The sequence below is a fragment of the Tursiops truncatus genome, chromosome 15 (assembly GCF_011762595.2).
Source record: "Tursiops truncatus isolate mTurTru1 chromosome 15, mTurTru1.mat.Y, whole genome shotgun sequence".
Classification (NCBI taxonomy): Eukaryota; Metazoa; Chordata; class Mammalia; order Artiodactyla; family Delphinidae; genus Tursiops; species Tursiops truncatus.
The window spans coordinates 5224325-5238683 of NC_047048.1; the positions used below are offsets into that span (position 1 = coordinate 5224325).

Here is a 14359-nt window from a genome sequence, read left to right on the forward strand (position 1 = left end):
AGACCAGGATCCCCAGGGTGTGAGCTGAGGACCCCTGCACCTGATCCGGGGGGCAGGGCAGCAGCTTCCACGAGGGCCTGCCACAGAGGAGGCGGCCCCAGGGCAGCCAGGCCACCCTGGGCCTGGGGAGAAAGCAGTGTGCTTGAAGCTCTGCTGCCCAGCAAGTGGGAAGGGATAAAAAGGTGGGCACTGCGTGCGGTGCTGCTGCCTAGCTGGTCTCCATGCTTTTCAAGACAGCCTCCCGATACTGACAGTCTATTATGATCCAGCCAACAGAGAGGTTTAAAAATAAAGTTAGAGCTCATTTAAACTGCCAAATGCTTAATAATGAATATCATTACTGACTATATTGATATCTAAAACCAGGATTTTTCAATCTATCCATCCAGTGTGGTAAGAAGTACACCAATGCTTTCTTCATTGAGCTTTATCCACGTGGTAAAAATACTGAAAATTAAAACATGTTATTTTCTAAAATCGGCGCTGTTGGCTAAAATGTGTTTTCATTTGTACTTCCAGTGCTAGCTATGATTTGGGGGCAAGATTCTTCTACCCTGAAAGGCACTGTACAGGCAGACCTCATTTTATTGCATTTCACTTGACTGTGCTTCACAGATGCTGCTCTTTTTTTCCCTTACAAATTGAAGGTCGTGGCAAGGCTATAGGCATCATTTTTCCAACGGCATTTGCTCACTTCATGTCTGCATCACATTTTGGTAATTCTTGCAATATTTCAAGCTTTTCATTATTATTATAGTCACAGTTATCTGTGATCAGTGGTCTTTGGTGTCACTACTACGACTCACTGAAGGCTCTGATGATGGTTAGCATTTTTTATCAATAAAGTATTTTTAAATTGAGGCTTTTTGAGACATAATGCTATTACACACTCAACAGACTACAGTATAGTGTAAACATAACTTTTATGTGCACCGGGAGACGGAAAAGTTCCTGTGACTTGCGTTATCGAGATGGTCTGGAACCAAACCTGCAACATCTCTGAGGCCTGCCTGTACAACCTACATCCATGGAGCCGGGCGGTCATTATCAATGGCTGCCGACATCACGGAAGGAAACAAGCAGACGCCTATACCCACCACCACCACTGATGAAATGCTCTACGAAACAAAACAGGCAAACTAACAAAACAACAACAGACTCTGATCAAGGCGGGAAATACAGAACAAAGGGGAACTCAGTAAAGGACACCATGTGCATGCAACCAGCAAAAATCCAGACTGGGGACACCCTCCAGGACCAGTAACCTGGGTTTTCTACAGAGAGATTACAAGGAAAAAGAGACAGGGGAGACCTCTAGATATGGAAAGACTCATCACGAGACTGAACCACCAATTACAATGTAGGGAGCTAGTCTGGGTCCAGATTCGAACAACTGTACTGTCAAGAAATTTTTAATGAGACAATCAGAAATTTGAAGTGACCAGGTGATGATATTCAGGAATTATTGTCAATTTTAAAAGATATGATAATTGGCATTGTGGTCATGTGAGAGAAAAAAAGAGGATCTTTAATATATTTACAGATGAAATAATATGTTGTCGGTTGTTAGCTTCAAATTGATCTCGGAGTGGGTGGGGGAGAGATGAAACAAGATTTATAAATGAACTGTTGAAGCTAACCTGGGGGACCAGGTCATTAGATTATTCTGTCCATTTTTATGTTCGAATTTTTCCATAAGAAAAAGTTGCAAATCAAAGCCAGGAGAAGGCACTAGAGGGACAGGTCCCACCTGAACAACGGCCCTCACGTGCCTGGATTCTGAGCTTTGTGACGTGCAAATTGCAAAGTTTCTTTTTCCCCAGCAAAAGGAATTGTTAATGCTTTCAGAAATGCCTTAAGATCATTTCCAAAGAGTTTGAATACTGTTTTAAAATATACTGGGGCCTTTAATAAAATAGCATTTCACATGTGCCCTTCCCAAGCAGTTTGTCCAGTTTTGACATCTACTGCTAACAAAATGGAAAAGCTCCATTTTCTTCTGAAAATAATTTTTGGAGTTAGTTGGGGTGATTTGCAAACAATCACACAGTATGCTTATTTAAGAGGAGAAGCCAAAGGCATTTTTGAATGAGATTTCAGAACAGTGCATTTCCTGGACCAAAACACGTGCTTCGGCCTATGAGGGGGCCGGCACGGTCCCCGACACCTGCGCTCGCACTGTAGCAACGATGGGCCCATCGTTGGGAGCACTCCCATCTCCTGTAAGCGACCCCGCCCCCGCCCCGCTCAGAGCTGAACAGAGGCCCCCACTAGGGGTGACAACACACCCCATGGGAGGCATGGCTTCTGCATGCACCACAGGAAGGAGCACACGATAACGAAGGGTAACGGAAAACGAGCAGAAACATTGGCCCAGGCTTACTGCACCGACAGCTCGTATCCCACTTCTCTCCGGAGCACGCTCACTTTCTCACTCTGCAAAACACCTCTGGCACCAGTTCTCTTCTTTTGAACTTGTTCAGCACCTCCCTGCCCGCCCCGTCCGCTGGTGATCCGTCCTTCGGCACTGACAGACATCCCCCAACACAGCCCTCGAGTCTGTCCTCCCAGCTGCACCCTGGCCCCGGCCCTCGGCCTTCCCGTCGGCACAGTGGACCCGCATCCCTGCCCCGGCCAGCCGGCTCCTCCCCGTGTGCTCTTCTTCCTTCTCAGTCAGCCCCTTTCCTCCATCCTTTCCCCCTTTCTCTACTGTATAATCTACACTGAAAATAAAATTTAAAAAAAGATGAGAACCCCTCTGGAGGCTCCGCCACCCTGGAATCCTCACCTCCCTCCTCTGCTCCGAGGGTGCCGAGCCCACCACCCTCAGGACTTTTAAACTTTCTGCTCCTTCTATCTGGGAAGCTCCTCCCCTTGACCCCTGGGTCTCAGATGTCACCCCCCAGAGAAGTGCTCCGTTGCAGGCTCTGTCATGTGCTGCCCAGATCCCCTTCAGGACTGGGACTGATTCTGGCTGTGGGGAGATGGCCCTCGGCTGGCAGCGCTCCTCAGGAATCGCTCTGGCTAAGACCCCGGCCCCCAGATGCTGCCCCCAATCCAGGCAGCTCCAAGGGCCGTCCCAGCCCAGAGGTCTCGGCGGGGGCAGTGGAGGCTCCGGGCCAGCCTCTCCCTTCCATACGGGGCCCGGGCGGCTCTCATTAGCACCCGCACTCGCTCTCAGAGTCAGCTTCCCAGAACACCCAAACCCTGACCTCCATCCAAGAGGTCACCCGATCCCTCATCACCTCACCTTGCTACATTCCTCCATGTAGCTTCTAGCATTGATATTTGTGTTAACTTCTCATCGTCTGCTTCTTATCACTAGAACCTAAGTTCCAGCAGAGCCAGGGGCTGGTCTTGTTTATCTTTGCGTCTCCAGAGCCCACACCGGGGCCTGGCCCAGAAGACAGAGTTGTCAGAGGAACAGACGAAGTGACTCACAGCCTCTGTGCCTCTTACCCGCTTGTTTAGGATTACAGATAACGTACACACAGGGTTTACACAGCACCCTTTCTGAAGGTGTAATGATCAGATCACTATGTTCAACCTTAAGTCTTCCTTCAGAAAACAGTATGAAAACTGAAGAAAATGCAGAAAAAGGTCACTACAGGTCTAAAGGACTGCAGCCATGAACAAAAGCAAGGAGAGCTTAAAACCTGATACAGTCTGGCAAATGATGGGCCTACTGTGTGTAAACTGTCATTTACAGATAAACTAAAAACAAAAGGGGGACTGAAGGTAAGGAAGCTGAAAGGCTGTGTGGCAGGGGAATCTGCAGGCCCTGTGAGGGAGTCTCCACCCCGCCTGGGGGTCAGCACCTTCCTGTGTGGAGGGAAAAGCACCCCGCGTCACCAGAGCCTGCTGTTCAGGATCGCGGTACACTGGGCCTTACTCACAGGAGACGTGGTTTCTGGTTTGGACACTGGTGCTTTAAAGGTAGAAGCGTTTTGGAAAACCGCTCCTTTCTTTTCTGCAGCCGCCCCCATGGACGAACATTCTAAGTAATCCGGTGGGGGGATGACGACGCTGCTTTTCTCAGATAAGTTCATCGTGCTCACGCTCCGTACTGATACTGAGCTAGCGAACAAGAACCAGAGGATACAAGTTAGATGAGACCTGGCCCCTGCACCCCAAACATCCCCAATCTCCTATGGCCAGAACTGCGGTGGATTAATAATCTAATACGGTGAGGGAGGAGGAGATTACCCCCCCAACACACACACACACACTGTATATGACACTGCAGTGTTTCTGCTGACTTATAAATGTACACTCAAAAGAAATCCTTTAAAAGACATGACAAAAGAAAAGGAGAGGAAAACTGGCTCAATTAGGGGCTGGCTCTTAATTCAAGGAGTTCAATAAGAAAATACAGCAAATGCCTTAAGCAAAAGCATCGAGCACTGCGGACTAAAGAGTCTCAGCATTTTAACATCCTAAAGATATTTAGGGCTTCCCTGGTGGCGCAGTGGTTGGGAGTCCGCCTGCCGATGCGGGGGACACGGGTTCATGCCCCGGTCCGGGAAGATCCCACATGCCACAGAGCGGCTGGGCCCGTGAGCCATGGCCGCTGAGCCTGCGCGTCCGGAGCCTGTGCTCCGCAACGGGAGAGGCCACAGCAGTGAGAGACCCGTGTACCGCCAAAAAAAAAAAAACCAACATATATATATATATATATATATATATATATATATATATTTAGTTTCAGTCCTTGGCCACTGGCAGCTGAGCTATTCTGCAAGGGACAGAAACACACAGATGGCTCGGAGCAAGTATAATGGAAGGACTTGGGGGGGGCATCAGGTGCGGCATCCGCGGTCCGCTGGGGACAGCGGGATGGGTCAGGACGGTTGCTCTGACATGGGAAACACTGTGGCCAAGACGATGCCACGTTCAGTTTGGATATGTTTCTGAGGACCCACACCACATACAAACATTCACGTCTTTCTTGGCTGGGAGAGACCTGCCTGGGTTAGTCTAGTCTTGGGTCCACCACTTCCAGCTGCCTGAGCAAGTTATTACACCTTTCCGTGCCCCCATCTTCTCAATTTTCAAGCAGGGACCTATCTCACAAGGTTGTATGATGATTCAATGACCTGGTCAGTGTAAGGCACTTTAGACAGTTCCTAAGTGATGGTGATAATGATCATTATCTGGATGGGATACAGACGTGAGGGGGCGGTGTTGGCACAGAGGTGCTGAGTGAAGCCCGTTGATGTAATTCAAGCTTAGGGGGCAGACACGGTGGCCCAGGAAGCACCGAAAAGGAAAAAGGGACTGAGGGCAGATCCCGAGGACACCTATGTCTAAACACAAGGCAGAGGAGAGATCTGAAAGGGTACTGAAGATGGATGGGTGGTGAGGTGGAGGGAAAATAAAGAGTGCAAGGTCAAGAGAACATTCCAGATAAAGTGTTCATCAGTGTTAAAGGCTGCCGAGTAAGACCAAGACAGAGCACAAGGGCCTTGGATTCAGCTGCGGTAGGAGGTGGGGAGAGTGCTTCTGAGGCTAAAGGGGGGTTCTGGGGCGCGTCTCTTTCCAGCAGATGGTCAGTGAAGCGCGTGGGCAACAGAAGTCAGGAAGGAAGCAATCACGGAGCAGCAATCCCCCGCAACCCCCCCCCACTCCACACCATCTGCGGCTTCCCCGTGGGCTCTGCTACACATCCAGATTAATTCCGACACGCCTGAGAACACGAGGTCGAGGTGCGTTTTCTGCCCCTGGGCCATCTGAGCCACAGGCAGGTCCTACCTTGGTCCGGGCACGCTCACGGTCTCCTTCTCGTTTTCCTCCAGCAACTTTGTGTATGACGACGGGAACCAACCCCTCCTGCAGGTGAAGAGTGGGGAGAAAAAGACCTTGCTGGGATGCTCCCAGCAGACAAGCAAAGCATAAACACACCCAGGAACGCTCGGTCACAGCGCAGGGGCCGGAACAGCTCGGTCACGGCGCAGGGGCCGGAACGGCTCGGTCACGGCGCAGGGGCCGGCCGGGCCACTCTCATCGCAGTCTCTCATATACAGAATTACTCTTATTTGGATTCCCTTTTTGTCTTTGGTTTCCATATTGGTTTTACTTAATACCTGAATAATCTACACAGAAACTTGATTTAACCTACTTCCTGTAAAGCTTATGCACGTCCAGTTGAATGATGACACTGGCATTTAAACCATTCACATGCTAAATCTTAACAAAGTATATCTTGAGAAATCTGAAGTCACGTGAAAAAAACATTTAAAACTACTTTCAGAAGCGACTCCTATATATTTACGCATCAAATTCATCTATATACGCACACACACACAGAGAACAGTTGGGGAATGACTGGGAATAGAACAACTGCAGTTAACTGTAACTGTCACTAAACTATGAACCTAACTGTGGTGAAAATGCTCATCTGCCCACAAGGAAGACCTGCTACGAGGAGAGACAGCAGCCCTCTCGGCGTGGGACCACTGGACCCCCTCCCGAGACCTACACTTTGGTGTCCTCATGCTCTCCATACAGCCAGCCGTCCTTCTCCTCGGAGATGAGCAGCGTGATGACATCTCCCTGCGCGAAGCTAAGTAAGGTCTGGTTTGCGCCGGCCGTGTGCGGAAAGATGGTTTTCACTTTCTGCTTTTTTACCCTGTTCAGTCCAGTGGCAACAGAAACCGATCGCTGTAAACTGGGGTCATCTGAAGAACCTGTCAAAAATGAACCGAGCAGTGATGGCTTTTCAAGGAAGGATGATCAGGCAAGTTCAAAGGAGCCAAGCCCAGGAAACCACCCGCCCCCATCTCTCCAGCACACTCATTCCACTGAGACACCAATCGGATTATATTTCCACACCTCCACCCATGTCTGGATGGACAGGGACAGCAAGGGACAGCAGCAGAGCCATGGCCCGAGGCCTCTCAGAGGAGGATCCCTGTGGCTAAAGGCTCTTTTCCAGACCGAGAGGATAAAGTAGTGTAGCCAAGCTTCATCTGCACTGATTCAATCAGGACGGCTCTTAAAGAGGCAAAGTTCTCCACCACCAAGTGGCCCACTGCTTTCCTTGCCGCACTCCCCCAGAACAAATCACAAGGCCTGTGCCACAAAAAAGAGAAACTGGAAATGTAGACGTTCTTGCTGCCACGGCTGCTCACCTGCGCGCGTGGCAGGGATGTAGTGAGGGTGAGTCACGTGTATTGACCCCTCCCCCTAGGTGCCCGTGGCAGAAGCTGGAACCAGATGGAACCAGATGCGGGCGGCCTGGCTCCACAGCCTAACGCTGCACTCCGTCATGTCTCAGCTCAACGCAGGCTGATATCTACCAGCACTACCCGCCGCCACCCCAAAATTGGAATGGAAAGTTTTTTTTCCATATTTTTTTTCCACTCAAATTTTGCTAGCCCACTATTTACTATAAAATAATGCAAAATCTCTTTCTGCATCATTCTCGCAAATTCTTAATAAGTACAATGTAAACTTTGCTATCTCTTCAACATGCCGCATAGTCTAATTACCTCGGCTGTATTGAATTCAATGATTTTCATTTAGCTTTTTACCAATAAGAACCAAAGAATCATTTGAATGATTGGGCGGCACACAGCACTGTATATTTTAACTTTATATTATATATAACTTATAGTTCTTCAAAGGCAAATGGCTACAGAGTATCATCTTTCCAGCTGACATTCTGAAAATTCCATCTCTTCCCCAAGAGCTGCACGCGCTAGACAGCCCGTGGGCTCTCGCGAGCAACACACTGTGTGACTGCCACGACTTCACACCCAAGGGGCCCGTGAGTCCCCCCCAAAAGAGACGGGTCTGGCGCCACGACAGTCTCGAGGTCCTGGGTGCCAAAGACTCTGTGTAGGCAGAATGGAGCCTAACCAAAGCCACCTGAAATGCCTGCAAACAATAACTGGTCCCAGTCTACTGAAATAGAGTCAACCGGGTTAAGAAATGTAAGCAGTTAGAACCTAAGCCCCCAGAAACCATGAAGTGCTCTGTTAGAGACGATGAAAACACTGATTATAATTTAAACGAGGCTTACTGGTAAGACTGATAACCATTAATTTTGTCATGTGAACTTCTACAGTTTGTTTTATTGAAAAAAAGAGAAATTTTAGTCCAATTGCCACCAATACGTAACACAGCGTGAGGCTCTGTAAGTTATATCCCATTTCTTTTAAAATATAACACCTTTCAATAGGAATGTTCACTGTATGTAAACATCAATCTGTATATAGAATTGGCATGTGTCAAAGCAACGTGTCTTATGGTTTCAGAATAAACCTAGACCCCATCACAAGGCGTGAGTTCCTCCAAGCCAGTGTGGAGGGGGTGCTACCATACATGTGTATTTACCTCTATCTCAAGGCACACTTATCCTAAATATTTAAAAACTTTTAAAGGTACTTTAAAAGAAATCCAACTAAGTATCTTACCTGTTGAATTATTTTTTCTTTCTGAATTCTGTGCGACTGTGGCTGGGTTATTAAACATATCAATCAAAGGGCTGGTTAACGCTCTGGCTGAAGGAGCCGAGGGGATCTTTGGTGAATATTTAGAAAGGGTGTCATAATCTCGCCCAACCTGTGAAAAATTCGTTATTAGTTTAACATTAGTGTGACACAGCAATGGCATTAGACAGATCCCCGGACTGTTTTGCATCACATGCTTTAAATTCCATTTTTCCCCCCAATTTTTTGTAGGGCAATGCCCCTTTTTGAATTATTTCAAGAACACCATGTCCTTTTTTCCATTTTTGCCTTTTTTTTTTAAGCAGTTACTCCCCGTTTTCCCCACCCCTTGAGAAGCACTCATCTCCTTCCTGTCTATATGGATTTTTAGGCTCCCTTTTAAGTGCTGCTTGGCTAAAGTCATCTACATTTAAAATTATTTTTCCACAGAATTTTGAGTGCATTACTCCATTACTTTCTAACATCTTGTTTTCCAGTATCAGTGGGATTCTCTTTTCTTTGTGAGTAATCTATTTTTGCCCTCCCTGAAAGTTTTCAGAATCCTCTCTTTATCGCTAGCATTCTGCCGTCTGTTGAGGTTCTGGTCTTTTCCATTCAGCCAGGATCACCCTGCCTGCTGTGTTAAAGGCCAGGCTACCGTGGTCATCTCTGCTGGACCTCGGTTAGAGCAGGGTGGGGGTAGAAGTGGTGGGAAACAACAGTGTGTACCCACGGGCTAGCCGTGGCCTAAGAGAGGGAGAGGGTCGATGTCCGGTGTCCGCGCTGCTGGAAGGATGGAGTCGCCATTTACTGGATGGGAAAGACTGAGGAGAAGCAGGGTTAGAGTGAGAGAGCCTCAGGTATGTGGTTTTGGACACGCTGAGCGGGAAGATCCCCACTAGACATGCGGGCGGTGAGGCCCCAGGCGGCAGCTGGACGTACCTCCCACGTTTCAACCCAGCTAACATTGATAATCTCTTTGATTTTTTTTTTTTTTAAATCCTGTTTTGCACTGTATTTTGGAAGAGTTCTTTGGCTTAATTTCCCAAGCTGATTCATTCTGCTAAGGAGCCCAGCTCTTGTTTTGGGGTGTTTTTGGAGGGGACGAGGGGGAAATGAAAAACTTTAATTTTAGAAAAATTTGGAACAGGTACAAAAGTAGAGAAAACAGCACAATAAATCTCCATGTACCCAACACCTAGCTTCGACAATTACCAATCCACGGACATTCTCGTTTCCTGTATGCCCCATCCATCTTCCTCCACAACTGGATTATTTTGAAGCGGATCTCAGACATACCATTTTAACTAGAAATAATAATCCTTTTAAATTTCCAAGACAGCTGACTCTTCTCTGTGGTTGTAATAGTCTTTCATCTCTTTTCTCCTCTGCCCTGTTGGCTCTGTTGCCCCCTTTACTCGCCATTCCAGTTTTTACTTTGGTGCGTCTTTTTATGACACTGGTTTCCCCCACCTGTTCAGTGACCGCTGGTTGTCTGTCCATCTTTGTACTGGGTGGCAGTCCCCATTCTTTTTACTGTACACGACAGTCTGTGTTTTCCCTGTGCTCCTGATCGCATGCGACGTGGGGAAGAGGCAAGACACACCCCCAGGAGTGGGCCCCACCCTTCGGTCCACACATGCTGTTTCAGTTCACAGACGAAAGCCCGGGCTGCCTGTGATTTAGCACAGGTGGGACAAGCGGAGGGACCAAGCAGCCTGGACAGTCTGAACCAGCTCCCCAGCCGATAACACTCAGGACACCCCAGCTTCTTCCCCGCTTCTTGGATCCACTGGCTCTGAACTGACGGCTCCATACTCTGCAGGAACCTTGCCCTGCACATCTTCCCTGGGGCTGACATGTCCTTCTATTTTCATTCTCCACACGCTGACCTTGCCTTTCTCGCTCTGGAGACTCCTTCAGTGTTTCTGGTCCATTGACAGCACCTGCTCTTTATTTTCCCATGCGGTTATGGATCTATTAGGCAGGTTGATGGCTGGTCATTAATATCTTTGCTGTCATTTCAGAGGGCTTTATATGGACAGGGAGGGTGGACTGACACATGTGTTCAAACTACCTGCTGGATTTGAATCTCCTCACGTGTTTGTGAAAAATAATAGAGCCCATATTCAAAGAACAGTGAACTACGATGCTTGAATTCATTACCTGGAATACTGGGGTGATTATTTTTTTCCTCAGGTGCCTTATGTAGTGATGAATGGCACCAGAGTTTTGCTAATCTGTGTTCTAAGACACTTTACGCTTCCTTCAATGGGAATAAACTTATAAAGTTGGAATCATTACAGTTAAAAACAGAATCAGTAAAAAAATCTCCAAAACAAAGATTACAGTGCTAACACAGTGTGAAACATTTTCACATCTAGTTTCAAATCTGAAGGTAAGGGGATAAAAGGAAAGGCAGGCCCTAGAAGTAGTACAGGAGAACCTGTGATTTCCACTAACAAAGAAGGCCTTGGTCTGTCGTGCAAATATGGCTGAAATCTTATTTAGCAAACACACAACCAAAATCTTGAGGAGACAACCATCTCTTACCATGCTTCTTCTCTCGATCATGGGTGAAGGCAGAGGCGTTCCAGACATTGGGGTGGAGATTGGGGTCTTAATTTCTTCGATCATATTCATGATTTTCTCTGGTACTTTGGTGGCATCACCACATGTTTCTTGCCACTTAGGCAGTTTGGAATTGATCAATTCTGCAGACTATAAATTCAAAAGAAACAAAACCAAAGAGAAACGTGTACTGTTGGAAGGACTGACACAAATTACAACTACTACTAATGTATTCCTGGCTTACCACTGGAAGTGTGGGAGCTATGAGTTCAATTCAGTGAGGAGCTTAAGCACCTATGGGGATCTGCTGTGTCTTATTTGCTGAGGATGTAGGCTCCTGTTCTAAAGGAATTTACATCTCCCTCAGGGTGAATAGAGAGTTCAAGACTAATACAAGGATTGTACATGATTCAGAAGAAGTTCAAAAACTAAAAGGGAAGGCGGATCAATCCGTCTTAATCCCCATGTTTCCCCGCGGTCCCAGAACTGCCAATCCCCGCTGTCTTCCTCCCACAAGAAGCACCTTTGACCGAGCGACAGGACCAAGAGTGGACTCTGTTTGTGTGTGTACGTTCGTGTGCACTAAACACTGTCCTAAGTACTTCATCCTTGTTAATTCACTGCATCTGCCCCACAATCCTAAAGTAGGTACCATTCTCATCCCCATTTCACAGATGAGGAAACTGAGAACTTTGAGAGGCTAAGTAACTGGTTAACACAGCCTTCCGTGGTAGATCCAGGACCCTGAGGGTTTCAACTACTGGGACCTCAGGGAAACCGGACTGGCGTGTTAGAGGAGTGAATCAGACCTGCCCTGAGAAGTTCCTCTACGGGGACAGAGTGACTAGAAGCAGAGCGTGGTGGGTCTCCAGAGTTGGGGGCAGTGTTGAGGGGAAGCCCCCCGCCCACAGGCCGGCTGGGGCTCTGGGGCAGGCAGACCATGGGCTTTGCAGAAAAGCTGGATTGCAGAACAGAGACATGCAGAAGGACAGCGACGAGACCCCTTAGCCCCAGAGGCAGAGGCATCTGTCCTGGTTCCCACAGCCTGGCTCTTCCTTCAACTGGACTCCCAGACTCCCCGGAGCCTTTCCGAGAACCCCTTTTTCCAGGGCGGCAATCTAGTTGGAAAAGGGAAGCAGGGGATCTTTTTTGAAACTATTTTCATAACAACCACACTGTTTTTCATCTAGGCTCTGTGTCCATCAGAAGTGGGCTGGGGGAGTTGGTGTAAATCCTAAGCCCCGCCCCTCACACCACCCTGTCCCCTGCCTGTGACGCAGACACACCGCGGACCAACTACTAAGCCTGCTTCATCCAGGACTGGGATCAGGGAAGGCACAAAAACGGTTTCAGAGACTTGAAGAGACTTCTGCTAGGGAAAGGAGGAGATCTGGCTTGCGTCACACTAAAAAACGTAATAGGGACTCAAGGTTAAGTGTAAGAAAGACTGTCAACAACTAGAGCTCTCTGGAAATAGGCCATGTTGCCTCACGACACAGCAAGGACCCCATTGCTGGGGGGGTGGTGTCACCACAGAGAGCTTCAAGGTTGCTTCTGTGCCCCTCCGGCCCACGACCCTGCCCCAATAGGACAGTGTCACCATGGAAACATTAGTACGTATGCACTGGTGACAAAAGCGATCATCTAATGCAGCATATTTTTCTTTCCTGTAACAACCTGAGACCTTAGGTATTTAGATTTGGTAGCTGAATATTCCTTAAAGTTGCAAAAACTTTATGGAATATGTAACCTGTGATATATGCATACATACAAGTCCAAGTTTTCTTTCCCCCGAAAAGAGGAAGTTGCACTATATTCAAGCTCTTACAAAGCTTCTCATATCACGGAGTGCTCTCTAAATTACTTTATTATGAATAACAATGAATATTTGACTTCAGTCAATGCTAGTTCTGGATGCTTACATAAGCCCAATAGAATTCATAATTTAAAAAACAAAAAAAAAGAGAGGAAAGGAAATTTAACACACAGTTTGTAATGATTCCTGGAAATATAACCTCACAACTGCATGCGCTGAAGGAGAGGGATAAATCCAGTCACGCAGCTGATGCGACCTTGAACAGACACACAACCTGAGGAGGAGTGATAAAGGAGCCCCGACCAGCTGTCCTGAGGCTGTGAATGGGGTCTGTGGCCTGGGATAGAATTTCCAGCAACACCATCTACATGGACCTCCAAGGTGAGCATCTCAGGCCACCCAGGTGGGCTGGACCTGGGGCCTGCTGGGACTCACCCCGTGGTTCTGGGGAAGACACTGATGTTGAAGATGCATCAGAAAGAGTCTGAGAAAAGCTGACTCATGGGTGAGAAAAGGAAAAAAGTGCCATTTCTCAGTTATTCAATAAGTATGAATGTGTTACTAAATTAAACATTATAAACAAGCATTTGACCATTTCATCTACATTTCTAAAAGTTTACACATTCAAGTTGGTCAAAAATTATTTCCTTGGGGAACTTCCCTGGTGGTCCAGTGATTAGGAATCCACCTTCCAATGCAGGGGACGTGGGTTCAATCTCTGGTCAGGGAACTAAAATCCCACATACCATGGGACAACTAAACCCACGCGTTCTAGAGCCCGCGCACTGCGATGAAAGATCCCGCATGCCACAGCTAAGATATCCCGTGTGCCGCAACTAAGACTCAATGCAGCCAGATAAATAAATAAATAACTATTATAAAAAATTTATTTCCTTGGAATCTTCTCCCTGGCAAAATAAGCCTTTCTCTTTATATTTGGGCACGTATGGAAGGTGAAGCATTTCAAGGGCATTTAAATATGAATAAAATTAGTCCTCACAACGCAATTTGCCACCACACCCACCTGTAAGTGATACTGATGAATGTGATTTGCGAAGCTGCAGTGTTTGTCAACTAGGAAGCAGAAGCGCCTTTTCTCTTCAAGTAGAGCTTCTTTGCAACCATCTGCAATAAATTTCTGGATTTCATTCTGGCGAGAAGTGATGGTTTCTACATACTAGGAAAATAAACAGTAATTATACAAGTATGACATGAGGAATCAAATAGCTACACAGCCTGACACTTATCTTCTCCCATCTTTATGCTTGGTTTATTTTGATAATGGAGTAAGTGCTAAATGCAGATAAACATTAGACAAAACGACGTACTTGTAACCTGATCTGAGCAGATGGCAAATTCTCATTAAGATCCCTGACTCATGCTTGGAGAGAAGTTGCCAAAGGCCTTACATTCCACTGGGTAATTTGCACAAAATATTACTTTGTAATCCAGGGATATGATTATGTTTTACTGGAAAATCGTGGGACCAAAAAGTTCAGAACCAGAAAGTTCAAGTTCAAATCCCAGTTCCAAGTGCCAA

General features: G+C 47.1%; 1 protein-coding gene across 5 annotated transcripts in view; it reads right to left on the reverse strand.

Moving 5' to 3' along the window:
- The window catches only part of BAIAP2L1 (BAR/IMD domain containing adaptor protein 2 like 1), an 88934-nt gene that overhangs the window by 13234 nt on the left and 61341 nt on the right, over nt 1-14359 (reverse strand). For 3 of the 5 annotated variants that reach the window (XM_019930672.3, XM_019930674.3, XM_019930673.3), the window contains exons 7-11: nt 13844-13996; nt 10986-11153; nt 8418-8565; nt 6479-6686; nt 5752-5829 (exon numbers count right to left, since the gene is read on the reverse strand). In XM_019930672.3, coding sequence (XP_019786231.1) covers nt 5752-5829; nt 6479-6686; nt 8418-8565; nt 10986-11153; nt 13844-13996 — 755 coding nt within the window. Of the gene's footprint in view, nt 1-3896; nt 4078-5751; nt 5830-6478; nt 6687-8417; nt 8566-10985; nt 11154-13843; nt 13997-14359 lie in introns of all 5 variants that reach the window. The other 2 variants (XM_019930671.3, XM_019930670.3) reach the window with 1 other exon arrangement.